This window comes from Artemia sp. Qi Xiang Cuo, chromosome 9 (genome assembly GCF_049724085.1).
Source record: "Artemia sp. Qi Xiang Cuo chromosome 9, ASM4972408v1, whole genome shotgun sequence".
Lineage (NCBI taxonomy): Eukaryota > Metazoa > Arthropoda > Branchiopoda > Anostraca > Artemiidae > Artemia > Artemia sp. Qi Xiang Cuo.
In genome coordinates this window covers 65,798,188-65,816,195 of record NC_142802.1, presented here as the reverse complement: position 1 = coordinate 65,816,195, position 18,008 = coordinate 65,798,188, and the positions used below count along the sequence as shown (strand labels likewise).

The window sequence follows — 18,008 nt, the reverse complement described above, 5'->3', positions numbered from 1 at the left end:
CCTCTTTTAATGCAGAATTAATTAGGGACAAACGTTGCTTCTGGATTAGTGACAGAATAAATTTAACCACTCTTAACGATATTACATCACTACCAGAGACATTACTTTTCATTTTGTAGATAACCTGCTTCATCTCACTTAATGATACAGGTGCTAAATACATTGAAACCTCAGATTCAGAATGACCAAGGTAGTCAAAAATGCTTGAATCATATAACCTTGTGATTCCTTTAGCGACACGCTTTCCTTCTGCTAAGAAGTAATTTCCGAATACCTCCGAAACATCATCAGCACTTTTGGGCATTTCACAGTCTTGGTTAACTATTTCAAGTGGGATCGTTCTCGTTGGCTGCTGAAGTACTTCTTTAATTATGAGCCATGTTTATGCCGGACATCCCGATACTTCCTCAAACTTCCTTCAGTAAAATTCTTTTTTTGATTTTTCTAATAATCGATTGAGAGCATTGCGATAATTATTACATATTATATCGTTTAAATGGCATTTATAATTGATCTCATTTTTGTAAAGTTGGTCTCTAATACGCATCAATTTTAGAAGGTCTGAGGTAACCCATGGATTCTTAGGGGTTGTCTTACGCCGTCCTTTTTTCCTTTGAAAATGCTTTTCTAATTCACTTTGAATAATCTGGTAAAACAAATTAAAATTCTCTTCATTATTAGATACAATTGATAAAATATTATCCCCATTCATTTGAGATAAAATACTCTTATAACATAAGAAAATTGTTTTATTTACATAACGCCAAGAAAACTCATTCATTAACTTACAATTATTTCCTAGAGGAATAGCTTGTCAAGAAAACACACCAAAATGGTCAGAAGTGTCACCAACAACTGCACAGGGGGGGGGGGGAGGGGAAATCAGGGTTAACATTAGAAAATATATTATCAATACATGTCGCGAATGTATCCGTGACCCTCGTAGGTATGTTGATTGATGGATTTAATCCAAATGATATGAAAATGTTCAATAGTCAGCTGCTCTTTGCCTTTATTTCAATCAGGTAAACTTTTAGATCACCCACAAGAAAACACGAAAATAGTTTCAAGACCAGTAGTTTCGAGTTTAGCAAAATTTCAAATCCAGCTAATTCGTCGAGAATTTAGGCCAATTGGCAATCTCAGAATATTTACTTCACAATTTCTTTACACTATTCAGGTTGAAATTATAGTTTTTGGCATATACTGACAAAGAATCACAAGCTTCTCGTGGTACCTTTTTACTTGACTACTTAAATACTGCACTTAAGCTCAGTGCTTCCACACTTGCCGACTTGACGTCAGATTGCACACTTTTTTCACTCTTTTTCAATTGAAAATCAGATCCCTCAGTCTACCGATAAATTTTGATTGCTTAGTGGTACCCGATCCTAAGGAAATTCTTTTCAATGACATTCATAAAATTTCAAGTGGATTTTACCATGGATCTGAAAACAATCAAAATCATATGAGTCAAATTGCAGACCTTGGACCATAATAAGTTAATTAAAGTTTTCGATTGAAAGTAAAGAGAGAAACTTAAAATGAACAGAAATTATACTGTTTAACAAATAGGCTACCGCCTTTTCGACCCCATACCAATCTGTAAGCTGAAGTTCTACTTGTGCTTAACTGAAAACTTTTCACAGTGTGTCAAAAAGTTAGTAGGCAAGTGCAAGTAGCAACTTTTATTTTTTGGGGTTTTAAACTTCAGTACATTCAATCAAATAACTCATCAAAAATCATTTTACTAATCGTAATCATAGCTCATCATATATATCTAAAAGAAAGCTCAGAGTGTGACAAAAAGTCAGTAGGCAAGCGCAAGTAGCAACTTTTATTTTTATTTTTTGGGCTTTTAAACTTCAATACATTCAATCAAATAACTCATCAAAATCATTTTACTAATCGTAATCATAGCTCATCATATATATCTGATAGAAAGCTTTAAATTGCATTCCACTTTGTAAAGCCTTGACTACAATGTTTCATTTGGTCTTCGATTGTATCCCATCATTTGTAGAAAAACGTTCGTCGATTTTTTTATCGAAATTTCTCACGAGTTTATCGGCAATATACTGATTTTTCATATTCTTCATCCGGTCTTTGAAAAAGAAAATGGAAGCACTGCTTGAGCTCTAAACTGTATTTAAATTAGCCCTCTCCCAGTATTTTGTGACCCGTTAGGTTATATTTGTTACGATCATTAAACCAGTAAGGTTTGTAGGGGACGGGGCAAAAAAGTTGACAACACACTAAAAAGCAAGAAAGCATCTGTGTGTCCTGTTCTCGGGGAAAACTAAAAACATTTTGATTCATTTAGATACAGCCTTGAAGCCTTTATCTTTGGTCTATCAGGCATGTTGAATTTGATTGCGTAATTTTGATCATGATTTTGCGACATGTGCATGATTTGTGCTAATAATTTTGAAGTGCAGCCTTAGAGCTAAGAAACTTAGAATATGACTCAGCATAAATTAATGTACAATTTTGTTTTTGATTTAGTTTTTCAGACACCAAGCCCGTGCGAATAAGATTTGTTCTTTATGTCTTTGGCTGAACTGAAATTTAATGAAAAAAAAATGTGATTGCTAACTCTGTACGACCGCAAAAGTTTTAAGAAGAACGCAAAAAATTTTCTACACAACAGTACCGAAAAGCAAGGTATCAAATAAAGGAAGTGAATAAAGTATGCATATTCGATTCTTAAATAGTTACCTTGTCTATGCTATTTTTTTTTCTCTGGTCACAACATTGTTTCTATGCCAAACTGCTGCGTTGTTCTATGATAATGGTTGCCTAGTCCAGATTTGACAGGGATACTACCAGATGGCTAATTTGATAGTGTAGGCTATATATATGTATACAGATCTTTATATTAGCCAACCAGTATTTTAAGCCTAGGAGTCCAGCTGGACAAAAGGAAGCATATTAAGAAAACAATTAAAAGGAAGGATATTAAGAAAACAATTCTTACTCTATATTATGTAGAATAATCCTAGTTAACCAATTTTGCTGGTTAAGAGCCTTTATCTGCCCTTCTTGGTCAATATCTTCAAAATCATATTATTGAGTTAGGAATAAAGTGAATACACCATTCGATGCCTTTGTTTATGCTGATTACGAATATAATAAGCATTTCTATCGGAAATGAATTTCAGCCCCCCCCCCTATATAGACTATACCTAACCCTAAACTGGCCTATATAGGGGGGGGGGCTGAAACTCATTTCTGATAGAAATACTTATTATATTAGTAATCGGCATAAAAAAAGGCATCAAATGGTTTATTCACTTTTGTCCTGACTCAATAATATGATATTGTAGATATTGACCCACTTCTTTGCTTGTTTTTCTAAGAAATTCACAGAATAGGTAAAATTCTACTTTAGCTACTTTTGGCTATCTTGGAAAGGGGCTAGGTTAGGAAAATGAAACTTTCAGAGATAGGTAGGCTATTCAGGCTAAAGTATTTTGAATGTAGAATGAATTTAGAATGTATTTTGAAGTACCTACTTCCACTCCTTCTCCCTTTGGAGTGTCCTGAAATTTGCTGACATGAAAGGTCTATACCTATTGAATTTTTGACAGAAAAATAGGCCTATTTTGCCTACCTTAATTTTCAGGTGTCAGTTTCTTTTTTTTCTGGCTTTAATTCTGAAAATTCAATTTCTGTTTTTTCAGTAGGCTATAATTTTAAAGTTTTAGGTAGTTTAGTTTCAAAGTTTTAGGTAATATAGTGGCATATTTTTAAAACCTTAAAAATTGGGATTGAGAAAAGTTTTGAAGCTAAAAACAATTTTGTTGTACTTCATTTAACCAGAAGACCTATTTTGAAAGGTTTCACTCTTATAACACACAGATTCTTAAAGGTCATCAAAGGTCAGGATCCTCTAGAGGGAGAAGTAGTGGAGGTAGGTACTTCAATATATCTTCCTGGGACATACATTATCCTGTAGACCCATCCTTGTAAGTTTCATTTTTCCAACCTAAACCCTTTCCAAGATAGCCAAAAGTAGCTAAAGTAGAATTTTAAGGGACTCTAAAACTGACACCTTGTTCCTTTTTTTGGGAAATTTCTAATTGACTGGCTTATTTTTTGTTTATTGTATATAGCTTATGGCTTATATACCTCTGTTGACATCAATCTTGTTAAAACTAGTTTACCCATAATTTGAATCAACAGTGACAAATTCAAGGGAAATATAATGTGTATAAGGGACAAATACAAGGAAAATGTAAATATAACATAATTGGGTAAGGTTAGAAAGGCTAGATTAAAGATGAATTTGCAAGTAAAGGGATTATTATATTCAGAAAGAGCATAAAAAAGGCACTGAGTAGTGTTTTCACTTTATTTGTTGGGCATTTGTGTGAACTGCTCAATATTTACCAACATATGAATAGCTTAGGCTATACAACACTCGCAATTTCTAAAATGCTTATAACCAACAGTGGATCATAATCTTGGACACACATCTAAACTTAAGCCTAGAAAATGCTGTTGAATCTTGGACACAAGATCTTAAAGTTAGCATAAAATATCTAATCACAGACAGAGTTAGTCTTAGACAAACTTAATCTAAAGATAATTCTTATGAAATGGCATAGAGTAAAAACCAAATAGGAATTGAGAAGAATTGTAAGTGTCAATGAATAGCTAAAAATCTAAGCTATGCTTCAATATAGTTATTATAAAAATTATTTAAGGTTAAACATATGAAATTATTAGTTGATTGACTAGAAGGACATCTTTTTGAAAATACCAATTATTCTATTTTGATGTATATATCCTTCCAGTGATTCAGTTTTATTCATATATTAACAGAAATCTAATTGTCTTCTGATTCTAAAAAATTTAACTTTTAATCCTTAGATTCACTCCAAGCTGCAATTTAAGGTAATTGCTTGATATTTATTCTATCAATCACAAATATTAAATATATTTTTCTTTCTTTTCAATTAGTATTTTGAATTTATGATGACAAATTACTCTCACTGGGCTGAATCCAGTGAGAGATGATTAGGTCTACAATAGCTTTATGTCATTAAACCAATAAATTAGCCAGCTCTTGTTTGTAGCCTAGGGCACTCAAATGGCTAAAGGGTGAGTGTGAAAATAAGAGTGAGAGGGTCAAGACAGACCTTCAAGAGAGTTTCAAGAATATTTTCTGTTCCAATTATGCTCTTTAGCCCTGAAAAAAGAAGAAGAAAATCCCATAAAAATATGGTGGCCAGCATTTACCCCCCTCCCCACCCCCCAGCAAATAACCCCTGTGGAAAAAAAGGCTTTCTAAATTTGAGAATTTTATTTGAGTTCTTTTTTTTTAATTTCTCTTGGGGTAAGGAATTTTGGTACTTTACTTTCTTTGTTACTTTAGAAGTAAATTTGGGCTATAGATTTCCACATTGGGGGGGGGAAAGTATAGCAGGTCTGCAGGCAAAACGTGTTTGGTACAATTATTCTGTATATTAGATAGATAGGTGTATTTTAAAGCCAAATATATGGCCATGAACACAGTAAAATAACATAAATGAAAGGCACAAATAACATAAACTTTGATCAGCAAGCATAGGCAGCATGATAGTGCTGCCTAAGTAAAGAACAATATTGGCACAATGTATTGTTTTTTTTTTTGTCTAGACCATGGCACTTCATATCAAAAGAGTTGTTGTAGAAACTTCAAAAAGGGCTCATTCAATTGGAAATTGGAATGGCCAGTGCCCTTTTTTAATAGTCAAAAGTGATTGGAAGGCAACTAACACCTCTTCCATGCCAACCATTTCCCCAAACACATCCAATCAAAATTTTGGGATAGCCATTTTGTTCAACATAGTTGATTTTCAGGTAGAAATTATGTTTTTAAGGAGGACACAGTCCTCAGGGAGAGGGTTGTAAGTTATGCCCTGGGAGTATATAAGGTTTTTTAAAGAAAGCTTTGTTGTAGAAACTTCAAAAACAGCTGATATGATTAGAAATTTAAAGGCTAGTGCCCACTTTAATAGTCAACAATGATTGGAGGGCAACTAACCCTCATCTCATGCCCACCTTTCCCCAAACACATCTAATCAAAATTTTTAGATAGCTATTTTGTTCAACATAGTTGAAAGTTCTGGAAATAAGGTCTTTGAGACCCCCCCCCCCCCCACAAAATACCCCCAGTAGAAAAAATGCTTTATAAATTTGAGAATTTTATTCGAGTTATATTTTTTTTAATTTTTCCCCTTGGGATAAGGAATTTTAGTACTTATGTATTATTTGTTCCACTCACTCAAGTTTAAAACATGTAAAATTTGAGAAAACATCAGTTTTTTCTTTATTTTCTTTAGAATTAAAATTGGGCTTTAGATTTGCACATTAGGGGGGGGGTAAAGTATAGCAGGTCTGCAGGCAAAATGTGTTTGGTACAATTATTCTGTATATTAGATAGATAAGTGTATTTTAAAGCCAAATATAAGGCCATGAGCACAGTAAAATAACATAAATGAATGAAAGGCACAAATAACATAAAGTTTGATCAGCAAGAATAGGCAGCACAGTATCACTGCCTAAGTAAAGAACAATATTGGCACAATGTATTGTTTTTTTTTGTTTTTTTTTTGTCTAGATCAGGGCACTTCATATCAAAGAAGTTGTTGTAGAAACTTCAAAAAGGGCTCATTAAACTAATATGGGAACTAATAAATTTTGTTTGCTTTAAGTTTCAACTTTGCTCTTTACTTCCCTTGGGGAAACTTTGTTTTTTGAAATTTGTTTCATTAAAATTTGCTTTAGAATCAACACTGCTATGATATTTTTTATTTCACAGAATAATTTCTGTTTGTTTTAAGTGTTAATGTTCCCCCTTAGTTTCAGTTCAAAACTGCCCCCCTCCCGTGCAGCTATGTCAATACTTGTGCATAAGCCTCTACAGAGGGGTGACTTTCTTGTATTAGTCAGAACCTTCTACAGGTAGGGAAAAAATGGATTTGAAATACACGATTTTCAATTCCCCCCCCCCCCCCCCCACCCAAAAAAAGATGACATCTGTTTAGAAATTTGTGCTCTGATTTTTTATATTCATCATATTCTAACTGTCACCTAACTGCTTTCATAGTCTTCTTAGGAAGATCCAGAGAAGCATTGCAATTCGTCCTTAGTGAGTTTTTGTAATATTGTCTTTATTTATTGGCGGTGTATCGTAACGTTTGTTTTTGTTTTTGCATTTAAGTGTTTTTTTTTGTTTTTTTTTTCTTCTTCTTTATACTCCATTCGTGCCATTTGTGGTTTTGTATCGAGTGGGTGAATAAAATTATCTATCTATCTAGAGAAGCATTGCTTCATTCAGAGCAAAGAGAATAGGTAACTTGTAAAAGTGGAAACAGACGTGTCGAGAAGTCACGAGCGCCATCTAATGTTTTCTGGTAATTTTTAGCGCAATATTAACCCCTTCCGTCACCGTGACCAGTTAGTTGGACAAAATTAAAAATGCTCTTCTTTTCCTAACTATTAGGAATTTCGTAAATATGATCGCACTAATATATTCTCCTGTTCGCTGGCTACAGCCTCAGGGGTGTAATCGCCTCAGTTTATCGCTAATTCTCACCCTGACAGCACGTGAACATCGACTTTATTGGAAACAATGGATTGGGAAAAACCAGGTAAAATAATTTTTTTCTCTGCTTCAAAAAGACATAAAATGATCGAAAAAAAATTATTGTGTCAAAATATGGATCATTAGAAATAGACAGGTATTTTTTTATGGCCGAAATCACTTGAAGTATGTGCTTGAGGCTATGCTGAAGTTCTGTCCAATTATCTGGACTGCGCGACTAGGTTTAGAGAAATAAATGACGCATGGCTTGGTTTTATGGTAGTTTGGATGCCATCTACTATCTTGAAAAACGAATATTTTTATCGGAAAATTGAACAGATGTCATTGCTGCTTGTCATTTATTCCCCTTGTCCAGTTAAGTGGACAACGTGACACGTGCTCTTCCAGCGCACGGAAGAGCACGTTTGTTATGGCAAAACTGCCATAACAAACCCTCGGATAGCAGGTATTTTCCCCAAACGTCACTCCCCATCCAGAATACAGCCGCCTCGAGCTGTTTCTGAGCCCATCCCTACTTTGTCCTCCATTCACTGCGTTCCTTCCAGATACGAAAGAACTTTTATCCCCTTCTTTACAGAGAAAATGAATAAAATGCCTCAATCTTTTCTTTTTTGCCCTCTGTTGTTGTTTATTAGCTGATGGTACTGCCCAGGTTCTTGCGCTCTTTTGCTTGCCCCCCCTTTCTTGACCAGCTTTTATTGTCTTTAACTCTTTTATTGATTTACTGTAGTTTAATTGCTGACACTTTCTTAGTATCCCTTTTAATTTAAATGCATTTATGTTTTGTGCTAAGTTTAGTTTGACCAGTTTTTAATGCATTTATGTCTGGCTCTAAGTTTAGTTTGACAAATTTTTGCTTTTTTTTAATTTTTTAATTGACTTTTTAAAGTTTTAACTATTGACTTTTAAATGATTGTCATTATGGTTTTCTCTATTTCGTTGTTGTTCTTTGCATTTTCAGTGTAACCATTTATTTGTTGTTGACTCCAAACTCCGAATTCGGCCCTTTGTGGGCTTGTGATAGCGATTTTTTTGAAATAAATATATCTCTCTCTCTCTCTCAGCGCCGCATCCAAACTCTCCTTTTTGTAGGTTCATCAAGACGAAATACCATGCGCCTCCAGCCAGATAAACTACTTGATTTCTTCGATGCAATTGGCAGTGACTTGTCAGATTTGGAAGTATCTGAAGATGACGATGAAGAATACTTATCAGAAACAAATGGAACAAAACTAACACCACTAAAGACACTCGATCCTTATGAAGTGTCTTCTGATTCAAGCGACCCCGATGATATGCCACTCATATCCCAGGCTGGGCCTAAGACCGTTACTCAACAGCGAGTGATATGGAAAAGAAAACGGTTTATCCCGATCATTCCAGCTTGGTCTGATACTGCAACAGCTGCCAACGAACAACTATCAACACCCTTTCAATACTTCTGTAAGTACATTGATAGCGATTTCTTCGATTTGGCTGCCATCGAAACAAATAGATACAGTATTCATCAGAATGTAAATAATCCCATTGTAACCAATCCTACAGAAATGCGCAAGTTCGTTGGCATTCACTTGGTGATGGGCTGCATGAAATTTGCAAGGTACCGATGGTATTGGAGCCAGGCAACTAGGGTTTCCCTCATTGCGGATGCCATGGGTCTAAACCGTTTTATGAGGCTGAGAGCCTGCTTTCACTTGGTTGACAACAAAACTGCCAAAGATCCGAACAACCGTCTCTGGAAAGTTCAGCCAGTTATAGATAGGGTGCTAGCACGATGCCAGCAGCTGCTTTCCCATGAAAATGTTTCTATAGATGAGCAAATGTGCCCATTTACAGGTCAGCTTGAGATTAAACAGTACATTAGAGGAAAGCCCTGTCCATGGGGGATCAAGCTGTATTTACTCTGCAATTCTGATGGCTTGGTCCTAAACTTTGACGTGTATCAGGGAAAGACGACAATCATTCCTGAAGAATACAAGGCATTGGGGGTTGGGGGTGGCATTGTCATGAAGCTGATGACAGGAAGAAAGATTCCAAAAGGGACCAAGCTCTACACCGACAATTTCTTTACGTCAATCCCCTTGCTCCAAGCTCTGAGACAGGAAGGATGGTATGGAACTGGTACTGTTCGCGCCAATCGAATGGCTCGGTGCCCCGTCAAGCCAGAAAAAGAGATGAAAAAAGAAGGTCGAGGAGCAATGGAAGAAATTGTACTAGGTGCAGACGAGCTGGTTATAGTCCGATGGCTTGACAACAACATCGTTTCTATGGCCTCAAACTTGGTTGGGATCGGTGAAATAGGACATGCACGACGGTGGTCGAAAGCCGAAAGTAGATACATACAAGGTCCACAACCAGAAGTTATTAGAAGATATAATACCAGTATGGGTGGGGTGAATAAAGTCGACCACCTGATGAGTTTGTATCGTACCTTCATCCGATCTCGAAAGTGGCCACTGCGATTGATTTTTCACATGATTGATCTAGCAGTCACAAATTCATGGATGGAATACATCAGAGACTGCCAATCCTTATCTCTGGGTCGAAGAGACAAGCTGGATCTTGTTGCTTTCCGGAAGGAGGTCGCCTGTGCCCTAATACAAGCACACACGTCAACACTTCGATCAGTTGGTCGACCAAGGGAATCAAACGTGGAAACAGAAGAGCAAACAACGGTAGGGAGGAAGCGGAAGATCAGCTGCAAGCCTGTGTCTGATGTGCGATATGATGGATATCATCACTGGCCTGTAAATACAGGGGACAAGCACGCCCAGAGATGCAAGATGGACGGCTGCAAGCTAAAAACCACAACTAGATGTCAAAAATGCAATGTCGAGCTCTGCTTTCGGGGCGAAAGAAATTGTTTCAAGGATTTTCATGTAAAGTAAAGTGGTCACGTTGTCCAATTAACTGGACATCTATTTTCGTCATCCTAATAAATGAATTTGAGCAAATCACTTCGGTAATGGCTTACTTATGCTCTAAATAGTAGGTTTAAATCAGGGAATAATTTTTTTCACCTAGGAAAATAATTCGTGACGGAAGGGGTTAAGGCAAAATTACCGTCATTGGCAAAATAGTGTAGTAATTTGTGTTTGATTTCAATTTTGAAAAGAATAACGCAATTACGAAGTTTGAAAAAAAAGGCCAAGAAACGTCAAATGCTTGTTGGTGTTGATTGTATTTCTTTGATAATAGTGCTAGTTTCCAGTCTTATAAGCTGCCTATATTCTATGGTTCAGATTGGCTAGCTCTTGTTTGTTCTTTTAAAGTTCCCTCAGATGGTCCTGGATCTCAAAATCAAAGAAACCCAATGTTTTCAAAAATTATGCCTAAACAAAATATACAAAAAAGTCATTTTAAAAAAATACTCATTGGCGTTTTAAAATCGAATGTTTATAATTATTGCAAAATTCAAAACAATCTTTGTTAAATATGTCTAAGGTCAGAAAAGAGAACGCTATCAAACTTCTAAAGTCTACCAACCTATAGCATCAAATCAATATTATAAACTATAATAAAAGGATTTTTCTTAAAATTGGCCTTGTCTTCTCAGACACGCTGAAAAACAATTAACACAGAAGAGATAGCCGGGTATTCTGAGCTTCATATTAGTCATAAGCACAACGCCAAGACACGCCTCCAAAACTATCGCAATATTAATGTTTTTAGGCATCGTATTTTCCCTTTTCAAAGCTTTGTTTTCAGTTTGATTTACCTCGTTTACTTCAAGCACGAACCCCTCCCCCATTAAATTTGGCCATCATACTAGTCGCAAGATTTTGTATTTTCATTTCATTAGCCTTCTCTAATTTAGTTTATAAAAACACTAATCTGTAAAAGGTAAAAAGAAGAATTGAAATGCATTAAAAGTTTATTAGATAATTAGACTATAAAATATGTGTTGTAACTCGAGTTCTTTTTTAGAATTAAAAGACTGTGAATACATTGGCGTGAAGAAATCGGCGTGTGGAGTGATTTTTGAATGCGCATTTCTACTGTTGACTACTGATCATCAAGAGGTCTCTTGTTACCACTGGTATGTAAACTATAATATGTATGCGTACAATGAAGAGAGGTGGCGCAGTACACTATACTTAATAAACAAAATAGGTTTATATAATAGAATGATTCTTCCATCCTATAACAAAGGGAAGGATTTATCCTACATAAAGGAGGAAGTTAAAGAGATATGCTGTTTTTTTGGCGTAACAGCACTGTACACAAAAAGGAATGTGCCCACTGACAAACCTTTAATCGAGAAATGCAAATCAGATATACCGTTATTCAACTTGGAGGATTTTAGTTGTGAGATATTTCCGAGTAAGATACACTACCCAGAGGACGAGGTTTGATTTTTTAGTAAATGGGTACCAATAGATATTCCTTCTCGGAATATGTGTGTGAGATATCCGAAGAAGAAGAACAAACAAATCTTTGATAGACATTTTAGTGACACTGTGTTGCTGACGAAAAATGATGATTTCTTAAAAGTCCTTGTTCCCCTGTGCACCCAGTGGCATTTTTACATAAAATACCTTCTAGTATCACTTATTCAAGCGAATAATATTAATCTGTGTGGCCCTGTGTCTGATTATAACTTCATGTGCTGTTTCGTAGTGTCGCGGACCTCCTCCAGGTGCTATCAATTTGAATGACAATTAAAAGTTATAATTTAATATTTGAGCGACCAAAAAACTGAAGGGGCAACTATTACCCATTCCATATTGAATTCCCTAAAGCTACACAATCCAAATTTTTAGAAAGCCATTTTCTTCAGTAAATTCGACATATCTAATAGTTTTTTATTTGAGGATGACTTGATCCCCCCCAGTCTCCAGGGGGGAGACTGCACTTCTGGGCTTGGGAAGGCATCTGGAGTTTCACGCCCCAACTTATTGACTTTTTGGGGGGGGGTGTTTCTCCCTTTTTTCGAAAATCAGGCTCCCGGTTTTCAAAATCCCTTTTTCTTCTGAGGCTTGGAGCATTTGGTGGGTAGATATTAAACATAAGGATAAACAAAAAATTAGCAAAAATAACATCAAATAATCTACCAATCATGAAACTGCCACAAATCAGCATCGATAAATAAATGAAACCCAAAATGAACAGAAATTACAATAATTAACCGAGTCAAACTCAAAACGAGCAGAAATTAACATAAGTTGGGCGCGAAACCCCTAACCAAAAAACTGAAGGGGCAACTATGCTCCATTCAATGCTCAATTTCCCCAAAGTTACACAATCCAAATTCTTAAAAGCTCTTTTGTTCAGCATAGATAATATTTCTAATAGTCATGTCATTGAGGATGACTTAATCCCCCACGGTCTCTAGGGGGGGGGACTGCAATTCTGGTCTTGGGAAGGCATATGGAGTTTCACGCCCCCAACTTATTGACTTTTTGGGGGGTGTTTCTCCCTTTTTTGAAAATCAAGCTCCCGGTTTTCAAAACCCCTTTTCCTTCTGAGGCTTGGAGCATTTGGTGGGTAGATATTAAACGTAATGATAAACAAAAAATTAGCAAAAATAACATCAAATAATCTACCAATCATGAAACTGCCACAAATCAGCATCGATAAATAAATGAAACCCAAAATGAACCGAAATTACAATAATTAACAGAGTCAAACTCAAAACGAGCAGAAATTAACATAAGTTGGGTGTAAAACCCTTTTGTCTTCCCAAGACCAGAACAAAATTTGCACTTTATTGAAAAATACAAGTGAATGTGCATTATCAGTTTAATATACATTTACTTATATATAGTCATCAAAATGTTAATATCATTTTATATGTGTCTTATTCCCCCCAAAATTTTTATAATGGTACACTTTTATAAATAAAAAAAAAGTTTCGTAAAATTTTACGGTACTGTCCTATTAGCTGTAAACCATACAAGAAGTGAAGTTTGGTTAAGGCTAATGAAATAAAACAAAATAGGATAAAAATATAACAGTTTAAAAACAAAATTCGGTTTTTGCAAAAAAAAAATTAAATAGGTTAATGCTAATGAAATAAAACAAAATAGGATAAAAATGTAATAGTTTAGAAACAAAATTCAGTTTTTGCAAAAAAAAAAAAAAAATAAATAAATATATTAACCGAGTCAAACTCAAAACGAGCAGAAATTAACATAAGTTGGGCGCAAAACTCATATGCCTTCCCAAGACCAGAACAAAATTTGCACTTTACTGAAAAATACAAGTGAATGTGCATTGTCAGTTTAATATACATATACTGATATTTAGTAATAAAAATGTTAATATCATTTGATATGTGTCTTATTTCCCCCAGAAATTTTTAAAATAGTACATTTATATAAATAAAAAAAAAGTTTAGTAAAATTCTACGGTACTGTTCTATTAGCTGTAAACCATACAAGAAGTAAAGTTCGGTTAATACAAATGAAATAAAACAAAATGGGGTAAAAATGTAATATTTTAGAAACAAAATTCAGTTTTTCCAAAAAAAAAAAATATTCACTTGTATTTTTCAGTAAAGTACAAATTTTGTTCTGGTCTTGGGAAGGCATATGGGGTTTCACGCCCCAACTTATTGACTTTTTGGGGGGTGGTTCTCAAAATCCCTTTTTCTTCTGAGGCTTGGAGCATTTGGTGGGTAGATATTAAACGTAATGATAAACAAAAAATTAGCAAAAATAGCATCAAATAATCTACCAATCATGAAACTGCCACAAATCAGCATCGATAAATAAATGAAACCCAATGTAACCACCAGCTTTCTCTAATCGACTGACACACAAAAAATGAGTGTCTTAATAGAAAATCTGTCTGCCAACCCATGTAGGGTTCATAGTAATAGGTCACTGGCCCGTGGTAAGGCATATTATGCAATCACTGGTGAAACCTTTATATGACTTACTACTTAGAGGAGGTATGAAACTGAGTTAAACAGTACTATTTGTGTCCTGATTTCTAAAATGGTGCATGTTGTTAAAATTGCTGAAAATTTTTCTCCAGCATACAAATAGTACGCCAAACTATAGAGTCTTAAAAAACGAAAAGGTTTAAAGTGTTAATTTCTTCTTCCCTGAAAAGACTATGTCAATATAAAACGAACAGAAATTAATTAAAAAAAAACTTTTCCACAAAATAAGTTTTTCAAAGAAAAGTAAAGAATTCCATTAAACAAAAAATGAGCAAAAATAAAATCAAATAATCTACCAAGCTCGAAACTACCACAAATCAGCATCGATAAGTAAATGAAACCTAAAACGAACAGAAATTACTATAAATAACTAAATCAAGCTGTATTAAACTGACAATGTAAATTCATTTGTATTTTTTTAGTATAGCGCAAATTTTATTCTGGCGTTGGGAAGGTATAGGGGTGTTGCTCCCAACTTATGCTAATTTCTGCTCGTTTTGAGTTTGATTCGGTTAAGTATTTTAATTTATGTACATTTTGGGTTTTATTTATTTGTCGATGCTCATTTGTGGTAGTTGTGGTACTTTCTGTTCGTTTTAAGTTTTAACGTCGTTCCTTACTTTCGGTTAAAAAAACTTGTTTTTTTTATTTAATTTCCATTCAGAAAGGCCAAATTTTTTAAAGCGTTTTTATTTACGAGAATGTAGAAGGGATGGAGTGACATTATATTTATTAAAATCTAAGATGGAGAAAGGTAATTTGTTTGTTTTATCGATTTTTCCAGTGAAAATATCAAGAGCTGGTATTTTCAATCAAATGCAAAAGAAGGAATTTTCAAAAACTCATTAGGGAAGGAATCTGGTGGAAGAGGCCACTGTCCCCTCTCCCTGAAATCCAGGTAGCTGGGTGTTTTTCCCATTTTTCCTTAATTTCTTTTTCTTGCAGATTTCGCTATACTTCCTTAATTACTTCTGTTGAAAAGTTAAAAGTTTATGACTTAAAACAATAGGTCATAATGCACTAATTCTATTAATATTGGTTTGTTTCTGTGCAAAAATTATTTTATTTTGTTTCTTAATTTGCTAAAGTTCCTGTTTATGGTAATTTTTTATTATTTTTAAAACCAGTGAAGCAAACTTTGAAGATTTGATGTTTTTCATTTCCTTTTGACTGTATTTTTCTTTTCGATCATCGTGTAATATTTCACTTTGCTAAATCAGCATTTTTTTTTATAGTTTCGGCAATTTCAAGCTACAGCATACCGCAAAGCGGCGAGGAGATAGAAGGAAGACTTGAATTTGACGAAACTGAAACGGGGGACTCCAACGGTTGGCCATTCGACCAGGAGCCAACATATGATATTACAAAAATGTGGATTAGTAATGTTGATCAGATGAATCTTTACCAAATCAATCTGCATGACGAAATTATATATGATATGCTTGACTATTTTTCCACGTCTACGGGCGGTGAATATAGCGATTGCCAATTTAAAGAAAAACAAAGGTTAGTGAGAGTGCTGGTAATTGCTGCTCCGTTCTTCAAACAAAACCAGTGGCTTTGCAAGCTAAACGCAAGTTTAGCCAAACATGTTTTAAAAAAGTGTGTCCCTCGTATAGATTATTGAATGTTTAAAATAGCATGTTTTTCTTGGGCTTCTTATTTTGTTAGTTTTGTTTTGTGAGTTCAAATAGTCTTGAATAAACCCATATTTTCGATGCTTTTAATTTCGTTTATTTATTAATCACCCTTGGTTCACTTAGAAAATTTGCTGCAATTGAAATTTATCCATCAACCATATCAATGAGTAATTTAAATTGCCGTTTTGTTCACACAAGATTTTAAAGTCACCCAACATTTACGGGCAAAATATTCAAAGGTGAAAGAGTGTGGTAGAAATGGAACAGGAGGATGATTTACTCACATGATTTCAGGGCCAAATCTACATTTTTTAGTCCTTTTTTTTCGTGAATGATTTAATTTTAATAAACTGACCAGCCATAATCATCTACCCAGTCAAATCATTTTCAATATGAATTGCGTCTTCTAATGCTGTTTTGAAAAATGCTGGAAAAATTGAGGTAGGCCATCATTTACTGAAGAAAAACTTCAAAAGGGTTCATATTTTTCTTCATTTCTTTCATACCTTTAAAATTTCACTGAAATAATGATTTTTAAGGAACACCTTGTTTGTGCTTAGTTCATGTATTTACAAAATTCAGTTCTTTTAACGATTATTTACTCTATCTAAAGAACCAAAACCATAATCTAATCAGCTTCACTTAAAAGCCATTCTTTTTCAAGCTCAAAGATTTAATTATATAATAGTTTAAAGATGTACTTACCCTTATCCTCCGAATACCTGTCGAGAGAAAAATACATTTACAGTAAAACTATCAAATCTTGTAAAATACCAAAATAATTGTTTATTGGCAACGTTACAAAAATATATATTCTTAAACCTATATTTTGCTTCCCATATTCTGTATTCCTTAGCTGTTAGACCGTGGAACATCTGATATTCATAACATCATTTGACAAATGGTATATAAACAACATGCTGTACAAAAAATGCAGTTCGATCCCGCTTTCTAGGCAGAGTCGTAGATAAGATTTTCTGCACCGAGGATAAATGGCAGTCCCCCCTCCTTGCCATCACCACCACAATATAAGAAAAAAAACACTAAGTTTGGCACCCTACTAAAAGTCCCTCTAACTATGTCACTGTTTCTAGGGCTATAGAGAGCGGATTATCAAGAGAGTAGGTGACGTTTTACGAATGAAAGATGACCGAATCTCTACGATTGGGCTTTTTGGCCATCTACGGTCCCAGCATAAATTTACGGTGAAACAATCAAGATTTCCCCAGGGGTGATTGTATCGATCCAGTAGTCCTAAAATATCGTAAGAGGGCTCATTTGAACAGAAATTAAAAGTTCTAGTGCCCTTTTCAGGTGACCAAAAAATTTGAGGGCAACTGTGCCCCCTCCCACGTTCATTTTCTTCGTTATGTCACCCAATCAAAATTTTGAAATAGCCATTTTGTTCAGCATAGTCAAAAATCTAATAAATATGTCTTTGAGAATGACTTAATCCCCCACAGTTCCCGGGGGAAGCGCTGCAAGTCATGAACTTTGCCCGTTGTTTATATATGGTTTTGGTTACTGGGAGGTATAAAGACGTTTCAGGAGAGATTTTGTTCTGGTGGAGGGGTCGGAGGAGGGGCCTACGGGGAAGGATCCTTCCATAGAAGATGTTTCCTTGTGGGAAGGGACATTTCTATGAAGGGGGCGCCGGCTTTCCCAGCATTATTTAAAAAACGATCAGAAATTAAATAAAAAAACTAGTTTTTTCAACTAAAAGTAAGGAGCAACATTAAAACTTAAAACAAACAGAAATTATTACGTATGTGAGGGGGATCGCCCCTTAGTCAGTACCTCGCCCTTTTCGCTAAAGTTTTTTTTAGTACTTTCAAAAGAGCTATCTATTCTAATTAACCGGCCTTTGTGACTCAGGGGTTTGTGA

The 18,008-nt window shown here is 34.9% G+C and overlaps 1 protein-coding gene and 1 long non-coding RNA gene across 2 annotated transcripts in view; both read left to right on the top strand.

Annotated features, from left to right (window-relative positions):
- Nucleotides 1–1,498, top strand: part of LOC148948953 (uncharacterized) — a 118,898-nt gene extending 117,400 nt beyond the window's left edge. The window contains exon 18 of the mRNA XM_089095067.1: nt 1,345–1,498. Within this exon, the coding sequence (XP_088951193.1) occupies nt 1,345–1,498 (154 nt within the window). The remainder of the gene's footprint in view (nt 1–1,344) is intronic.
- A 1,071-nt stretch (nt 1,499–2,569) lies between these two features.
- On the top strand, nt 2,570–16,183 carry LOC148948952 (uncharacterized). Its single transcript, XR_016142212.1, has 3 exons — nt 2,570–2,689; nt 11,522–11,633; nt 15,719–16,183. It is a non-coding gene; the product is annotated as an uncharacterized LOC148948952 (long non-coding RNA).
- The last annotated feature ends 1,825 nt before the right edge of the window (nt 16,184–18,008 follow it).